This window comes from Grampus griseus (assembly GCF_964374135.1).
Source record: "Grampus griseus genome assembly, chromosome: 3".
NCBI lineage: Eukaryota > Metazoa > Chordata > Mammalia > Artiodactyla > Delphinidae > Grampus > Grampus griseus.
Window position 1 is genome coordinate 160,194,470 of NC_139019.1, and position 17,669 is coordinate 160,212,138.

The 17,669-nt window shown below is 54.8% G+C and overlaps 1 protein-coding gene across 3 annotated transcripts in view; it reads left to right on the top strand.

The window, feature by feature from the left end:
- MYO9B (myosin IXB) overlaps positions 1-17,669 on the top strand; it is an 89,544-nt gene that overhangs the window by 14,583 nt on the left and 57,292 nt on the right. For all 3 annotated transcript variants that reach the window (XM_082650458.1, XM_082650456.1, XM_082650457.1), the window contains exon 2: positions 2,644-3,551. In XM_082650458.1, the coding sequence (XP_082506584.1) occupies positions 2,700-3,551 (852 nt within the window). In that variant the 5' untranslated portion in view covers positions 2,644-2,699. The remainder of the gene's footprint in view (positions 1-2,643; positions 3,552-17,669) is intronic.

The window sequence follows — 17,669 nt, forward strand, 5'->3', positions numbered from 1 at the left end:
AGAGTTCATCCACATTGTAGCATGAATCAGTAACATTCCATTGTGTAGATGGACCACATTCTGTTCATCCATTCATCAGCTGATGGAAATTTGGGTTGTTTCCACCTTTTGGCTATTGTGAATAGGGTTGCTGTGAACGTGTGTGTCCAAGTATCTGTTTGAATCCCTGTCTTTAAGTCTTTTGGGTCCATACCTAGGAGTGGAATTGATGGGTCTATAGGTACTCTTTTTCGTCTTCTGTCTTTCACTCAGCACACAGATTCTGAGATTGTTCCATGTTGTTCCATGCTGTTGTGACGTTTGTGTTGTGTCCCTTCTCACAGCTGAGTCATGTTCCATTGTATGGCGGCTTATTCGTCCATTCACCGGTTTGTGTACGTTCAGTTTGTTTCTAGTCTGGGACTTTTAGAAACAATGCCATTAAGAACATTCATGTAGGAACTTCCCTGGTGGTGCAGTGGTTAAGAATCCGCCTGCCAATGCAGGGGACACGGGTTCAAGCCCTGGTCCAGGAAGATCCCAGGTGCCGCAGACCAACTGAGCCTGTGTACCGTAACTACTGAGCCTGCGCTCTAGAGGCCGTGAGCCACAATTCCTGAAGCCTGCGCGCCTAGAGCCCGTGCTCCACAACAAGAGAAGCCACCACAATGAGAAGCCCGCGCACTGCAACAAAGAGTAGCCCCCTCTCACCGCAACTAGAGAAAGCCCGCGTGCAGCAACAAAGACCCAACACAGCCATAAATTAATTAATTATAGAAAAAAAGAACATTCATGTACAATCTCTGTATGAACATCTGCTTCATTTCTCTTAAGTCCTAGGAGTGGGTCACATGCTAGGCATATAATTAACTTTTAAAGAAACTGCCGGAGTGTTTCCAGAGGAGATGAGCCCCACCGTTTCATAGAATTTTTCTGCAGGATACTGTGGCTTTTTGAAAAAAGACACTTATCAACGTTCACATCCATTTATCTGCTAATTCTACATGAGTGAACTGATCCCAAGGAAATGCTCAGACTTGGACATGAAGATGTGCGTCCAAGGACTCAGAAATCATGTTTCAAAGCGTATTTCATGGCACGGAGAAATGTTCATCTGTACCAACATACCACATTAAGAGCAATTCAGATTTTATTAAAACATGTAACATCTATTAAACTGGAAAGAAATATACCAAAGTTACTTAATAATTTGGAGGAAAGTTTAGAAAATTAAATACTCCCATCTCCCCTAACCTTCGTACCTGTTGCCACTACCTACCTACCTGTTTGTAGCAGCTTCATAATGTCTGGTTTTGTTCAGCCTCACCCATCCCCCACCCTCCTAACACTGCTGTGGGACTCAGTTTCCCAGAACCCAGATCATCTCAGCCTCTGAGTCATGCTTCTGTCCAGGGCAGAGGTCTGCATACTGTTTCTATAAAAGACTGGAAAATAAGTACGTTCAACTTTCCAGGTCTTAAGGTTACTAATCTGTGTTGTGACTATTCACTTATGCTGATACAACGAAGACAGCTGTGGACAGTATGTACATGAATGGGCAGAGCTTCGTTGTGAACTCCTCTTCATCCCTCAGAACCCCTCTTAGATGTTACCGTTCCCCTAAAGCCTTCTCTGGCTCTTGGGAACAGTAACTTCTCACGCTCATGGTTGATATTCTCTCACATTTGTTTGCATATTAGCTTCTCCCGCTGGGCTTTGAGCCAAGGTCTCGTTCATCTTTTTATCTTCAGTCACGCTTGGGTGGCACACAGTGGGCCCCCACGTGACCCACACTGCCTTTCTGCCTTTTGCTCCAAGACACAAAATGAGCTGTTGCCAGGACTGGCTGCCTTTTCTCTCTTTCTCGAAATGTCTTTAGGAGCAAATGCATTTTGTCCAGGGAACCCTGTTGCATTGAGTCATCATGTCTCCGCAGTTTCCTCTGCCTGGGATGACTCCTTGGTCTTTCCTTGTTGCTCATGACCTTCACAGTCTTGGGGAGGACTGCCGGGCATCCCACAGGATGCCCCCAATTTGGGGCTGATGTTCTTGTCATGATTGGAATGGGGTTGTGGGTTCTGGAAGCAAATGCACTCTGAGCAGTTCTCTCAAGCGAGTTTTTGGGGGCCCTCCCTGAGTTCATCCTCCTCAGTGGGGTTTCAGGTGCCCGGGGGTTTCAAGGTCCCTGAGTTTCGGGGCAGGTTCAGTCTTGCTCATCCCAACCTTCCTCTCGCAACCTTCCTCATGTGTTTTGGGGACATAACCAAGGCCCATGGGGCCGCGTCTTCATCCACTTAGGGATCTGCCAGGGGAGGTTTTGTCAAGAGAGGAGAGTCCAGGAAGGGCTGAGCTCTGAGATGGTTGTGGCCATTGGACTTGAGGGTTGAGAGGCTGGTGGGGAGGGACGGGGCCTGGGACGGAGCAGACTCCAGGGGAAGGGTTTGATCTTGGCAGGAGGGGCCTGGCGACGTCGCTCTGCAGGAGCCACAGACCTTAGGTGAGTGTCACGTTTAAGGACAGATAAGGCTCTTCGGCCCTTCTGGCTTTTCAAGAGAGCCCACGGAGTCAGGCCATGGGCCTGAGGCTGTCTGTCCAGAGGTGAATGTCAGTGTCCCCCCACCCCCACCTCCGCCCTTCTGATTTTGCCACCCTCTTCCCTTCCAGCTCCAGGACGCGCGCCCCGAGCCCGGGAGGCATGCTGAGGCCAGGCCGCCGGCAGGATGAGTGTGAAAGAGGCGGGCAGCTCCGGCCACCGGGGGCAGGCGGCCTACCACCTGCACATCTACCCGCAGCTGGCCACCAGCGAGAGCCAGACCCCGTGCCAGGCCTCGTGCCGCGTGACAGCCACCAAGGACAGCACCACATCCGACGTCATCCAGGACGCCATCACCAGCCTGCAGCTGGACGGCAGCAAGCGCTACGTGCTGGTGGAGGTCAAGGAGACGGGCGGGGAGGAGTGGGTGCTGGATGCCAACGACTCGCCTGTGCACCGTGTGCTGCTGTGGCCACGGCGGGCTCAGGACGAGCACCCCCAGGAGGACGGCTACTACTTCCTGCTGCAGGAGCGCAACGCAGACGGGACCATCAAGTACGTGCACATGCAGCTCGTGTCCCAGGCCACGGCCACCCGGCGCCTGGTGGAGCGTGGCCTCCTGCCTCGGCCGCAGGCGGACTTTGATGACCTGTGCAACCTCCCTGAACTGACCGAGGAGAACCTCCTGAAGAACCTCAAACACCGCTTCCTGCAGCAGAAGATCTACACGTATGCCGGGAGCATCCTCGTGGCCGTCAACCCCTTCAAGTTCCTCCCCATCTACAACCCCAAGTACGTGAAGATGTACGAAAACCAGCAGCTGGGCAAGCTGGAGCCACATGTGTTCGCGCTGGCCGACGTCGCCTACTACGCCATGCTCCGGAAGCACGTCAACCAGTGCATCGTCATCTCAGGCGAGAGCGGCTCCGGCAAGACGCAGAGCACCAACTTCCTGATCCACTGCCTCACCGCCCTGAGCCAGAAGGGCTACGCCAGCGGCGTCGAGAGGACCATCCTCGGTGCTGGTCCGGTGCTGGAGGTGAGCGGGACTGCTCGGCGGAGGGGCCTCCACGCCTGGGTTTGGTTATCGTTCAGATGACGGCCGTGGAGGAAACAGTTATACTCACGTTTTCCAGAAACAGGAGGCTTGGCATTCCATGCAGGGCCCCACAGGGAGGCACCAGGGCTCAGCAGGAGCCAGGGGAGGGTGTAGGCAGGAGTCTGTCGTGGTTTTCACGGGAAGGGTCCGGTGAGGCAGGGTAAGCAGGCTTAGGGTGCCTAGTTTGAATAATTTCAGAGTTTGGGAGCATAAAGGCTGCCCTGGTTGTCTGGTACTTGGCCCTGGGGTAATCAGGGCAGGGAGAGAGGAGCCCTGAGTGTGAGAACGTGATAATGGTGGGGGGCGGTGTAGGCTCTGAAATGGTTGGTTTGTATTCGGAAGGCGTGTTTGTAGGAGAGTCCTTTGCTTTCTCTAGGACTCGGCCAGCCCTGGCGGGGGCAGTCCCTCCAGGGTCAGCCAGGCCTCAGGTGTCAAAACATCAGAATAGAGAAAATAACAAGGCCTGATCAATGCCTTGATGTCCTCTTAACGTACTCCCAACATCTGGAGGTGCGGCAGTCTGCACTCCGGGTCCCAGAAAGAAAAGGATGGCGTGTCCAAACTGAATAGTTCATGGTGGGGTGTTTCTGGCAGGGAGTGGGACCGTGGGGTAGAAGGAAGCCAGCAAGGTGAGTTCAGACCTGGGGGCTGGGGACGGGCTAGGGGAGGGGCTGCTTGGCAGTGCCTAAGAGTCAGCGGGGGAGGAAATGCCCCAGCTTCCTGCGCCCTCTCCAGTGTTCCCATTGGCCAGACCCCACAGGAGTCACGGATGTGTCACTGTGGGTGAGCCTTCTGGACATGGGGGCAGTGGAAGTGATCGCAGTGATCACTCACTCTCAGGGTCTTAGGACAAGATGCGTCCACGTCTCAGAACTAACTTAACGGTCGTCACCTGGTGAGGGCCAGGACCACGTATGGGCCCAGGGTGTGAGCCTCTGGGTTTGGGGTCTAAGACTCTGCTTGCTTTCTTTCTGCTTTTAATAAGATTTTGCAGTGATTAAATGATTTTAAGTATGTAACTTAAATAGTTAAATTTTATTAAATATAATGACATAAATCACTCTACTTCTTTGAGCAGTTTTAGGTTTATAGAAATACTGAACAGACAGTACAGAGAGTTCCCGTATTCTCCTGCCACTTCTGCTCTTCCCCCTGTCATTAACATGTTGTATTTGTTAACAATTGGTGAGGGCTCCCCTGGTGGCGCAGTGGTTGAGAGTCCGCCTGCCGTTGCAGGGGACACGTGTTCGTGCCCCGGTCCGGGAAGATCCCACGTGCCATGGAGCGGCTGGGCCCGTGAGCCATGGCCACTGAGCCTGCGCGACCGGAGCCTGTGCTCCGTGATGGGAGAGGCCACAACAGTGAGAGTCCCGCATACCGCAATAAAAAAAAAAAAAGGCATGTTATTTCTTGAAAAGAAACAGGTTTTAAAAAAACAAAAACAAAAACAATTGGTGAGCCAGTATTGACACATCATTATTAGCTAAAGTCCACAGTGTACATTAGGATTCACTCAGTGTTGCACCTGCTACGGGTTTGGACAAGTGCACAATGTCACGTATCCACCCTGAGTATCACACAGAATGGTTCCACTGCCCTGAAAATCCCCTGTGTTCTGCCTGTTCATCCCCTTCACTCCCTCCAGCTCCTGGAAACCACTGATCCTTTTACTGTTTCCATAGTTTTGCCTTCTCCAGGATGCTGGATGGCTGGAATCATACCGTCTGTAGTCTTTTCAGACCGGCTTCTTTCACTTAGTACTAAATACTAGTACTAAGGTTCCTCTGCGTCTTTTCTTGGCTCAAGACCTCGTATCTTCATGTTGCTGAGTAACACCTGCTGGATGTGCTGCAGTCTGTCCATCCGCAGGACCCCAGACCCTCTGTCCGAGGAGTAGGCTCGGGGTGGGGTGGGAGCAGGGGTAGGTTCAGGGGTCCCACCCTCCCTGAAGCATTGACCTCCAGCTTCTTACTGAAATTCACTGAAATCCCATCTGGGCTGTGCCGGCTGAATACACTTCAGTTCCTCTTCCTCTCTGACGATCTCTGAGATCATGAGCAAGAAATCAGCTGGGGCTGTACAGCCTGGCCCCGTGCCAGCACGCATGGCCTATATCTGTCTTCTCCTATACATGTAATGTAAAGATTCATTGTCATTTTTTGCGCAAGCATTTCAAACACTACCTAGTGATCCGGCCGCAGAACGGACGCTTTTCTCTTCGGTGCTGTGTACCCTGCACGCGTTCCCTCCTCTGATCATCCATTCATTCTGCAAATATTCCGCCTGCAGGCACCGTTCTTGGCCCTGGGCTATGCAGTGGCCAAAATCGACACAGAGGCCTGCCCACAGGGAGCTGCCGCCTGGTGACAAGGAGGCAGGCAGCAAGAGAAACAGCGGCCTCGCTTGTGAGCTAAGAGCTGATAAGAACAGTGGGCGGGCTCACGGAAGAAGGGGTAAAGGGGCAGGAGGCGAGAAGGTGATGCCGAGCTGGGCCCGGAAGCGGGTGGGGTGAGCAATGCGGCGTCTGGGAGGGGGACACGGCCAGTGCACAAAGCCAGGAGGCTGGACCGTGCCTGGCGTGTTGAAGAAAGTCAGGGGCCCTGGGGGGCACGGGAAGGAGCCAGAGTGGGGTGAGCAAGGGACAGAGCAGGAGGCGATGGGGACATGGAGGTGACAGCAGATCATTCAGGGCCTTGCAGGATCATGGGGTGGGCACTGTGTGATATGGGAGCTACGGAGGGTGTCCCAGGTTCAATCTGGCTCCATCCCAGCTCTGGAACTCAGCTGCCGTGAAACCACCAATGGCCCCACTGTCCTCCCAGCAATGGCTGGGGCCCATAACAGGTGCTCTATGACGGGATAAAACAATGCAGGCACTGAGTGACTTTAGAAATCGGAGACAGGAACGAGAGGACGGACCCAGCATTTACCGAGTGGGGCATTTTGCCAAGTGGGCCCTTCACCCCTCACAGAACCGGGCACGCGGGTGGGTGTGACAAGGTTTGATGAAGATGCCGAGCCCCAAGGCTTCAGTGCAACACAGCGAGGAGGCAGGTTTGACCCCGCGGTGCAGCTTCCTTTTCTAGCTGAGGACCATCCAGGGCACCGGGATGAGGTTCCTGGCGCTGCCCTAACAAAGTACCACAGACTGGGTGGCGGCAAAAGAGGAATTTACTCTCTCTCACAGTTCTGGAGGCCTGAAGTCTGAAGTCTAGGTGTGGGCCGGGCCACACTCCCTCCGAAGGCTCTAGGGGCAGATGCTTTCTTGCCTCTTCCCACTTCTGGGGGCTCCAGGCGGGCGCTCCTTGGCTTGTGTCGCTCCAATCCCAGCCTCTGTCATCATATTGCCTTCTCTTCCTGTAAAGACACCAGTCATCATTGGTTTTAGCGGCCGCCCCAATCCAGGATGACCTCATCCTAACTAATTACGTCAGCAAAGACCCATTTCCACATCAGGCCACGTTCACAGGTTCCAGCGTCAGGTCAATATAGACGAGCCTTTTGCGGGGGGGACACAAGTCAGCCCGCAGCAGTCCCCCGCCGAGTGACAGCTGGACGTGTCTTGTATCTTCTTCCCCAAGGGCCGCCACTGGTGATCCTGGGGGCCCATCCGTCCTCCTGCTGGCCTCCATGCTCCTCCCCTGCCGTTGCCCCGAAGGATTCTGGCACATTCTACGAGGGCCGTTAGTCACCTCCGTGGCGGGTGTCTGCACCTCGTGAGTCAGATGCCTCTGACCTTGCCCGGCTGCCTCCCTCGAGCCTCAGCAGTGTGAGCCGGCAAGGCCAAATTTCCCCAGGGGTTAGGAGCTGCTGGAGGGCGGTGCCCATGCCAGCTTCCAAAACAGGCTTGAGCCAGATCCACGTCACAGCCATAAATGTGCTTCCTGAGGCGACCATTTGGAAAAGGGAGAAGGTTGTTTTAGTTTAGAGCCAGGCTTTGCAGCCAGAGCACCACTGACGTCTGGGGCCGGGTCAGTCTCTGGGCTGGGGGCCATCACGTACGCTGTGGGCCTCCACCCACCCGATGCCAGTAGCATCCCCTCCCCCCAGTGGCAACAACCGAAAAATGTCCCCAGACATCACCAAGTGTCCCCTGGGAGTAAAATCTCCCCTGGGTGAGAACAGCTGCCTTAGTCACAGCTTGTAATCCCACAAGACCCAGTCACCGTTTCTTTCAAGTGTTGATGGTTTAGAAATTGTCCGTAAGTAAGTCCCAAGCATTCTGAGCTCACTTGAGAGTTACTTTCTAACAACAGGAATAATTAGCTACCGTGCCTTTGGGCCCACTGTGTGTCAGGCTTTGGGTGCCACAGTCTTCATCCATCATCTCTCTGAGGACTCACAACAGCTCTGCTCATTTTAAAGACGAGAAAACAGAGCCCCAGAGAGGTGTGCTGGTGTGCAAATGTCCTGGGGCTGCCATCACAGAGTACTGTCAATGGGAGAGGGTGGAGGTGGAGGGCTTAAAACAGCAGGAGTTTATTCCCTCACAGTTCTGGGGGCCGGAAGTCTGAAATCAAGGTGTAGGCAGGGCTGGCTCCTTCTGGAGGCTCCGACGGAGAATCCATCCCGTGTCCCTCTCCTGGTTTCTGGTGGCTGCCAGCAACCCTTTGGCATTCCTTGGCTTGTGGCCTCATCACTCCAGGCTCTGTCTCTGTGTCCATATGGCCTTCTCCCCGTCTGCCTCTGTATCTCGAATCTCCTTTCTCTTACAAGAACACCGTCATTGGATTTAGGGCCTACCCCAAATCCAAGATGATCTCACCTCAAGATCCTTACTTTAATTCCATCTGCAAAGACCCTATTTCCAAAGAAGGTCCCACTCACAGGTTCCAGAGATCAGGACTTGGACATATCTTTTTGAGGGACACAAGTCGACCCAGTACAGTGTGGGTACCCCAGGCGACACTGCAGGCAGCCACAGCCAGACCACCGTTAGAACCCAGCCTGAGCCTAAGTTCACGGTACCCCTCTGCACCTTCGTAAAAGATTTCCTCTCTCAGCTCGGCTGGGGCCGCAGGAAACCTATCGGGACTTTTTCTCAGCTCCCTGAAAGGAGAAGTTGAGTTGTTTTGAGGTTTGGGTGTCGCCGGGCGCCCCCCCAGGCAGGGGTTGCAAACTTGCTGTGCAATTCTGACCAGAAAACAGGAAGGCGGCACTGTGGAAAGCCGGTTCCAATCAGCTGATCTGCCCGCCCACTGCAGTTAACTGTTACTGTCACTGTTTCACACGGTGTCACTCGGCCACCCTGCAGCCTGCCCCCTGAACCGCCCCCAGAAACGCGACATTTGTGCAGGAGTGTTGCCTTAGGTCAGAAATACTGAAGGTGCAGAAGGCAGGCTCACCAGGGCAGCGCAGTCTGGGGTCCGTTACCCATGCCGGGCGCCCTCTGAGAACCTGGCGACATTGTGATGCAGCTGCCCCGGCATCAGCCACCGGGCTGGCCACAAGGCCCGCCCAGGACGTGCCCCTCTGCCTCGGCATCAGGGCTGAGGGTGGAGGATGCTTAGGCCAGCGTTCTCTCTGTCCTTCCTGAACTGTAACACACGCCACTGACATTTGCCAACGCGCACAGGGTTTTAATTTCGAAAGCAGAAATGAAACGAGGATCCTTGCTGGCCGGGCCATTTTCCCAAGCGGCCAGAGGCCGAGGTTTCGGGACCTCCATGTAGCTGCTGTGGCCTGGCCCACGCAGAGAGAGAAGGCTGGGAGATAGTGGCCCCCCCAAGCTGCCTGGCATACCCATAGGAGGCTGGCGACCAGGACAGCAAGGCGTGGGACCGAGGGTGTCCTGGAGCTCTCTGCTGCCCCTGACCCACCTCGGGGGCCCTGAAGGAGCCTGTCCTGGGACTGGGATGTGTGCCGGCCTTGGTCCTGAGCACCAGTCCCCACTGAGGGCCCCACAGACCCAGTGTCACATGACCCCAGGCTCGCCCAGTCTCCGCCCACCCCTCAGACCACTGGGTCTGTTCCCACTACCCTCTGTCAGCACTGGCCGGCCTACCCGAGCAGGTCACCCTGAACCAACATGCCATCATTCACCTTGACCTTTACCCGCAGGGACATCTGCCCAGAACATGTCTTTCCCTCCCACAGGATGAGGATGGGCCAGTCTCTGCCCGTCACTGGGGACACACGGGCAAAGCCACTCAACCGGTGTGACACAAGGTTCCAGAACCAGGGGTGTGCCTCTGCAGTTAGGTTTTCTGTTTACGAGCTTTGTTGAGGTATAATTCACCCATTTCGAATGAACAATTCAGTATTTTTTAGCAGATCCACAGTGTTGTGCAACCTTCACCTCTATCTAGTTCCAGAACGTTTTCATCACCCTCAAAAGGAGACCCCATTAGCAGTCGTTCCCCGTCGCCCCTCCCCCTGCCCCTGACAACCACTGGTCTTCTTTCTGCCTCTGTGGGTTTGCCTGTTCTGGACATTTCATGGGCTCACACAAGATGTGGCCTTTTGTGTCTGGCTCCTGGCACTCAGCTTGGTTTTTCTCCAGGTTTATGCACACTGTAGCGTGTGTCAATGCTTCATTCCTTCTTCTGGCTAATCGTCCACTGTATGGATAAGACCACATTTTTTTTTACCTCTCACCAGTTTTCTCAGGATTTCAATCCTTTGTATCGCTGACTCTGCAGTTGAGTTTTCTCCTCAGTCCTGACCCCCTCCCTGCCCCAGCCAGGCCAGCGTCCCCCCCATCAGTGTCCCCCTCCGTCAACAACGGGAGGGTGGAGGGTGTGGGGCGGAAGTGGAGGTGATCCCACTGGAGACTCTTGAGCTGAGCCGGGGAGGAGAGCGGAGCCCTGGCCAGCAGCCTGCTCCAGGTGTGCGGGGGGGCCCCCCGGGCGTGCCGAGGGCTGGCCGGGGGCGGGCAGACACACCTAGGTCCGTCCATCTGTGTCATCCATCTACATGGGGCTGTCACACCTGCGAAGAGGCTGGTGGCCAGGAGGGGGCTGGCATTCGGGAGCGGTGAGAAGTGAATGTGTGGCGCAAGCCACCCGAAGCCTCGGAAAGCAGAGCGGGTTCCCCGAGCCGAGGTATCAGATCAGAGCAGACAGAGTCCAGGGGGGAGAAGGAGGCGGGCTCAGAGCTGGCTGCACAGCGCTGTCGGGATCTGCTCCCCGGACGCTTGCGAGGACTGCGGTCTGGGGTGCTTCATCCAAGGGATGCGCCGGCAGCACAAAGACCCCCTTGACCCCAGCCTTGTCAGGCCTTAGAGGTTGTCCAGTCACGCAGGAGCAAGCGGCGAGCTGGGGCACCTCCCAGCCTTGCTCATTAGCTACGGGAGGAGGTAAGTTTGCCGGGAGGAGTGAATGTTGAGAAAAGGGCATGGGGCCACGGACAGGCCTCCGGGGACCATTCTGGAGGCATGGGCCCCGGCAGGGAGGCTCTGGATCAGGTCAGAAGGAGGCAAGTTACTGATGTCGCACCCCTACCCCCACGCCGAACCCGCAAAGGGGGCCGGGGCATTTACAGCAAGAGGGGTATCTGGGCTGGGAGCCTTTATCTGGGGCTTGTCTGTCCGTCTCCAGGGTCCTAGGGCCCCAGAGGCCCAGATTGTGTCTGCTTTGCGTTTTGGGGTGTTTCTCTGGTCTGTTGATGGGGAAGTCGGGCGTCAGCAGGCAGCTGGGTGGGGAGGCAGTGGGATTAGACTCGGGAGAGTCTGAGGCAGCAGCCTGGGGTGCTCCAGGGAGAGACGTGCCAGCCAGACATCCCCCAACCCCCAGCCAGTGGTCAAGGCTCGGCTGGACCTGGGCTGTTCTCGAGGCCGGGTGGCTGGAAGGTCGGCACTGTGAACATCAGAGTCAACAATCTATGCAGGGGTAGGAGGGGAGTGAGAGCCAGGCCAGGGTGGGTTCCCGGGAGAATGAACGTTAGAGGGAGACAGGCGAGGATGGAGGAGAGGATGCCGTGGGGCCTGAAGGCTGATCACTGAGAGCCTTGGAGGGTTGTCCCACCAGGGCAGCTGCAGGGAGGGAGGAATCGAATTTCCGGCTGCTTCTGTGCCCCAAGTGGCTTCCCCAGGATGTTTGGGGAAGTCGTTGGGGGGCCCTGGTTTGGCAGAGCAGCCCGAGGGCGGGCAAGAGCTGAGGCTGGAATCCAGGGTAGGAGGGGGACAGCAGGAGGGCCGATCCCACAGAGGATGACAGGGTGAATGAGGCCTCGTGTGGGGTCAGCTTCAGGCCTTGCAGACAGAAACACAGAGGGGCCGAGGCTGTGCTTCCACGATGCTGACACCTGGGGCCAGATCCTTCTCCGGGGTGGGGACCATCCCGTGCACTGTGGGGTGTTAAGCAGCATCCCTGGCCTCCACCCACCAGATGCCAGGAGCGCCCCCTCTCTCAGTCAGAACAATTATAAATGTCCCCAGACATCACCAAGTGTCCCCCGAGGGGCAGAATCACCCCAGTTGAGAAGAATTTTTAGGCCGACTGCAGGCCAAGAATGATTTCAGTGTTACAGATGTCCTGTACCCAAATAGGTTCAAATTGGGGGGTTAACATCGTGCTGTTGTACTTCCACGTCAACCCATCTGTGCTCAGTTCTGTCTCACCAGCTTGACAAGGGGTGGGTGGCGGGTGGGGACGCAGTTTCTGGCTGGCGATCTGCTTCATTTCCGGGAACGGGTGGCTGGCGCTTTTTCCTGCCCTGTGGCCAGCCACGGCCAGGAGAACGGCCACTGCCCACCCACCACCAGAAACCTCACGTCTTTCTCACCGACAACAAAGTATGCTCGGATGCAAGGGTCAGGTTTTCCATCCAAGTCTGGTCTTCCAAGCACACTTGGGGCGAAGTCTTCAAGTGTTATTCGAAAAGCTGCTCATCAATACAAAAAAAAAAAAAAAAAAAGCAGTCACTCACGTGGTAACACCCAGAGCTGAGAAGTCACGCACTCCCTGCGGGTTTTCTCGCAGGCGAACGTCATGAAAGAGCTGTAGTGGATTTTGGGTGCAGTTCGTGCTGGTCCCTACGCACTGGAATTTTGTCATCCCCTCCACCCCGTCCTCCTGCGGGGTGACTTTCTGAACCTCACGCCAGGTGCTCACTGTGGTTCAGCTCTTCTTTAAGTGTCTCCCCAACAGGAAACAAACCAGGGCTGCCATGGTGGTTTCTGCTGCCGGGGAACATGCGTGGTGATCCACCCACTTTCGTAAAATCGTGACATTATTTTGTTAAAGCTTTTGGTTGCACCTTGGTGCCTTGCTTTGCTTTGTTCAGATAACGGTGGGTTTTTTTAGTATCTTTTCCCCTATTTGAAGTATAATTTCTTTTTGCGTGTACCGGGGATTGGCCCACTACAGCCCACAGGTTAAATCTGCTTGGTTCTACGCATAAAGTTTTATTAATACTCAGCCACACCTGCTCATTTACATATTGTCTGTGGTGGCTCTCAAGGCAGAGTGGGGCAGTTGTGACAGAGACACTGTATGACCCCCAGAGCCAAAAATATTGAACCCCTGGCCCATTACAGGAAAGGTTTGCCGACCCCTTGTACTTTGTGCACACGGAACATGCTAGAACATTCCAGTTACTTTCTCTGTGCCCACTTCTGTCTTCTGCTCTGCTCTCCCTTCCCAAACATAAGGAAACCAGGTTCCCACCCGCGTTCCAGATGGCTCCTGTCACCAGCTCAAATTTTCTGTGTTGGTCTGTGCCACATGTGTGTTCATATATTCATAAATATACATCTATCTACAGGGGAGTCTGAAAGCGGTCTTGAGGGGTCAGAAAAGAGGGACTTGGATGTAGATGTCCCAGAAGTTCATCTCATAAGTTCACCTTTCAGCTCTCCCTCTCCTGCTCGAGCGCTCTTTGTTCCACAGGCAGCTGGGAGCGCTTGTGCAGCCAAGGTGTGTGAGCTCTGGCTGGGGGTAGTGGGACCTATGTGTTGGCCCCTCCCAATCTCGCATATCCAGGAGGGGCCCTCGAAGGGTTTCCAGCCGCACCCTGGGCCCTAAGACCACCTGCATCCTGCCTGCAGGGCAACACGGTCTGCCGGGGCACAGTAGGACGAGGACACCAAGCAAGACCCCAATGCCTCCCGGACCCACCCTCCCCACCCCAACCCCTGGACCCTCCCTCCACAAGCTGCCAGGAGAGGCAGCGTGAACTCGCTGGGGCTGATGGGGCCAGGCCAGAGGTGCACACTCAGGGCCACAGCACCCCTGGAGGAAGCTACCGTCTGGGGTGCCAGATGTGTGCCCAGGAGGATGTGCTGGAGCTCACGGCAGAGGGATAATTCAGCCAGAGAGATGAACGTTAGGGCAGGCTTCTCGTAGCCTGGGGTTGGGGTGGCTGTGTTGCCAGCCCTGGTGCTTAGTACGTATTAGCAGGCATGGGTGTTCCCAGCTCACCACAAGGATGTTACAAGACGTGGAAAATGGTGGGAGCTGCTACAAGGCGCCACATGGATCGGAAGGAGGGAACGGGGGCAGAGTGACAGATAGCCCAGAGACTGCGCAGCTGAGAAGTAGGGCCACACCAGAGCAGGATGGGGGTACAGAAGGGTAAGAGGTTGTCTTTGGGGGTGTGGAGAGGATTGGGGTGCCCTACAGCCGTGAGTGCCTAGGCCTTTGATCAAGGGGACCCTGGAAGCGTTAGGGAGGGGACGGCTACCTGGAAGCCGTGGCCCACCGGCATTCTCTGCCCCTCCCGTGCCCTGCAGACCCGCGAGGCTGCCTTTCTGGCCTGCTGCCTAAAAGGGCAGAGCCTGACGCATTGCAGTAATCTAAGCCTATTTTAGACCAAAGTGGAAGTTATATTTTTGGGAACATTGCATCTAAGAGAAAAGTGAAATTATGGGTGTATTTTAAGCAACCAGAAGGGCTTCCTTGGAATTTGCAAAAAGAGTTGATTACAAGGCAAAGCATAGCTCCGGGCCCAGGACATCCCTGCCATGGCCACCGCCCTTTCAGAATATTCTGGGCACTTAGCTGCACCAGGGCTGGGTGGTGGGTGGGGATGTCCGGCCATCATCTATCAGGTACATCTGCCTCACTGTTTGGGGCAGGGATGCAGCCGGGCATCGAGTGACCACAGCGCCTGGCAGCCTATTTGTTTCCTAGCGATTATCCAGGATGGAGTGGCTTCAGGGCCCTGTCCCCAGCATCACTGGGGAGTTTCCCTCTGGAAGTTTCCTTCTGTGTCATTCAGCCGCTGCTGGCCGCAGCCAGTTCCCAAGGCCAGGCCCAGCAAGACCTCAGTTACCTGAGGCCCAGAAGTGATCCGTCTTTTGGAAAGGCCGAGGGGTCAAGCCCAAGGCTCTCGGCCAACCGCCCAGCCACTGACCAGCCCTGCGACCCCAGCTCATGGCTGTAGACAGGCTCCTCCTGGGTGGAGGGGGAAATGGCCACCCGCTGGCAGTGGTCAGGCGCCCGGACCCAAAATCTTCCATGATGTGAGCTATCAGGATACGCTAGATGGTATCCTCACCCCTTTAATAGAGAGTAAGTCACAGCAACCTGTGAGTATTTGCACACTTCCACTTAGCCCTTCCTGAGGGGCCAGGGATCTCCAGGGCAGCCAATTTAAAAAAAAAAATTTTTTTTAATTGAAGTGTAGTTGATTTATAATGCTGTGCCAATCTCTGCTGTGCAGCAGGGTGACTCAGTTATACACATACCGACGTTCTATTTTTTCATATTCTTTTCCTTTATGGTTTATCACAGGATATTGAATATAGTTCCCTGTGCTCTACAGTAGGACCTTGTTGTTTATTCATCTTGTATATAATAGTTTACATCTGCTGATCCCAAACTCCCAGCCTCTCCCTCCCCCACCCCCCCTCCCCCTTGGCAACCACAAGTCTGTTCTTTATGTCTGTGAGTCTGTTTCTGTTTTGTAGACAGGTTCATTTGTGCTATATTTTAGATTCCACATATAAGTGATATCATATGGTATTTCTCTTTCTCTTTCTGACTTACTTCACTTAGTATGATAATCTCTAGTTGCATCCATGTTGCTGCAAATGGCATTGTTTTTTCTTTTTTCATGGCTGAGTAGTATTCCATTGTATGTATGTACCACATCTTCTTTATCCATTCATCTGTCAATGGACATTTAGGTTGTTTCCAGGTTTTGGCTATTGTGAATAGTGCTGCTATGGACGTAGGGGTGTGTGTATCTTTTTGAATTACGCTCGGTTCTTAGCCAGGGGTGATTCTGCCATCAGGGGACATTTGGAAACGTCTGGAGATGTTTTTTTGGTTGGCCAAGGATGCTTTCAACATCCTACGGTGCACAGAACAGCGCCTCTGCAAAGGATGGTACGTCCCCAAGTGCCAGTAGTGCTGAGGCCGAGAAACCCACTCTAGTTTAGGGGCCTTTAGGATGTACAGTTGAAAATCAGGCCTGGGGCTCTGGACGGAGTCTGCAGGGAGCTGTGTGGATCCAGGAGCCACTGCAGGGACAGAGCTGCTTATTGGAGGTGTGAATATTGGTGAGACTGTGGGGAGGGGGAGAGAGAAGATTACAAGGACCTGAAGCCCCAGAGGGAACTTCTTCAGTTCTGCCAAAGTGCCTGGACCAGTTCTTTCCCCTCAGCATGTGACTGTGTCCCTCCCCTTGGAATTTACCACCTCCAGGTCCTCTGGGCCAAGAGCCACCTCTGCCAGGAAGCCCGACTCAGCAGTGCATGTGCTGTGTGACCTACAGCAAGTTGACCTCTCTGCTCTGCCTGCTGATCTCTCCTGCCCCAGGGCCTTTACACATGCTGCACCCGCCTGCGTCATCATCTAAAGGCGACCCCGAAGCCTCCTGGGAGAGGCAGAGGAGAGCTCCAGAAGGTCATGAGGCCAGCAGAGTCCTAGCACAGAACCAGCACAGTGTGGCTCCCTGCCCCACGCCCTGAGGCTCTGAGGGGCCCTTTGGTGTTCAGGGCCCATTTGTTTCCTGCAGGAGCTAGTCTAGCTTAGCAGCCCCAGATTTCAGCTATAACAGAGCAGGGAGTGAGTGCGCCCTGGGATGAGGCCCTGGCAATGCTGAGGTTGGGGGGACACCTCATGGGGATCCAGCCCTCCTGAGCATGGGCAGCCTTCTGCACCCGTTCCAGAGCTGCCCCATAAAGAAGATGGGAGGTGCCAAGGAGAGGCCCCCCCACAAGAGAAACGAAGGCTGGGGCAGGCCTGTGACGGAAGGTCGGAGGGAGGATCGCATCCACCTGAAAAAGAGGTGACTGGAAGCCCTTTACGCCAGAGCACTGGGGACATCAAAGGGCCTTTGGACCCAGTGATCCTCCTAGACTCAGGTCAGCACCAGCCGTGGCTTCCCCAGACCCAAGGAAGATGGAGTAACCCACCAAGGCAGGCTTGGCCATTGCTCCTACTGTCCCTTTTCAAAGAGTGGATACAATGGAGATCACTCAGCCATGAAGAAGCATGAAACACTGACACATGCTACAACGTGGATGAACCTCGAAAACGTTACACTGAGTGAAAGAAGCCAGACACAAAAGGCCACATAGTTATGATCCCATCTACATGAAGTGTCCGGAACAGGCAAATCCAAGGAGACAGAAAGCAGATGAGTGGTTGCCAGGGGCTGGAGGAGGGGGGATGGGGAGTGGCTGCTCTCGGGGACAGCGTTTCCTTTTGGGGTGATGAAATGTTCTGGAAATTGATAGAGGTGACAGTTGCACAACATAGCGAACATGTCAAATGCCACTGAATCGTACGTTAAAATGGTGAATTTTATGTTATATGAATTTTAGCACAATTCAAACAGAAATGCAGAGCGGGCTGTACATACCTGGAACGCTCCCTGTCAGGTCCCACGACATCCACCCCTCGGATTCCTTCCCATCTATCTTGCAGTGGGCAGACAGGAGCCCAGCCATTCTAGAGCCGGTCCTATCAGCTCTGGCCTCTAGGGTGGCCCCAGGGGTACCTGAGCTCCATCTCCCAGGGCCTCACCCCAGCCCCTGATCCAGCAGCAGGATGTGGGACTGGCTTGAAGTCAGACCTGAGCCCCGTCCCTACGGAACAGGCCCTCTTAGGTGGAATTTCTCAAGCAAGTGTGGGAAGAATGTTTCCTCCAGCCACTTGTCTTGAACAT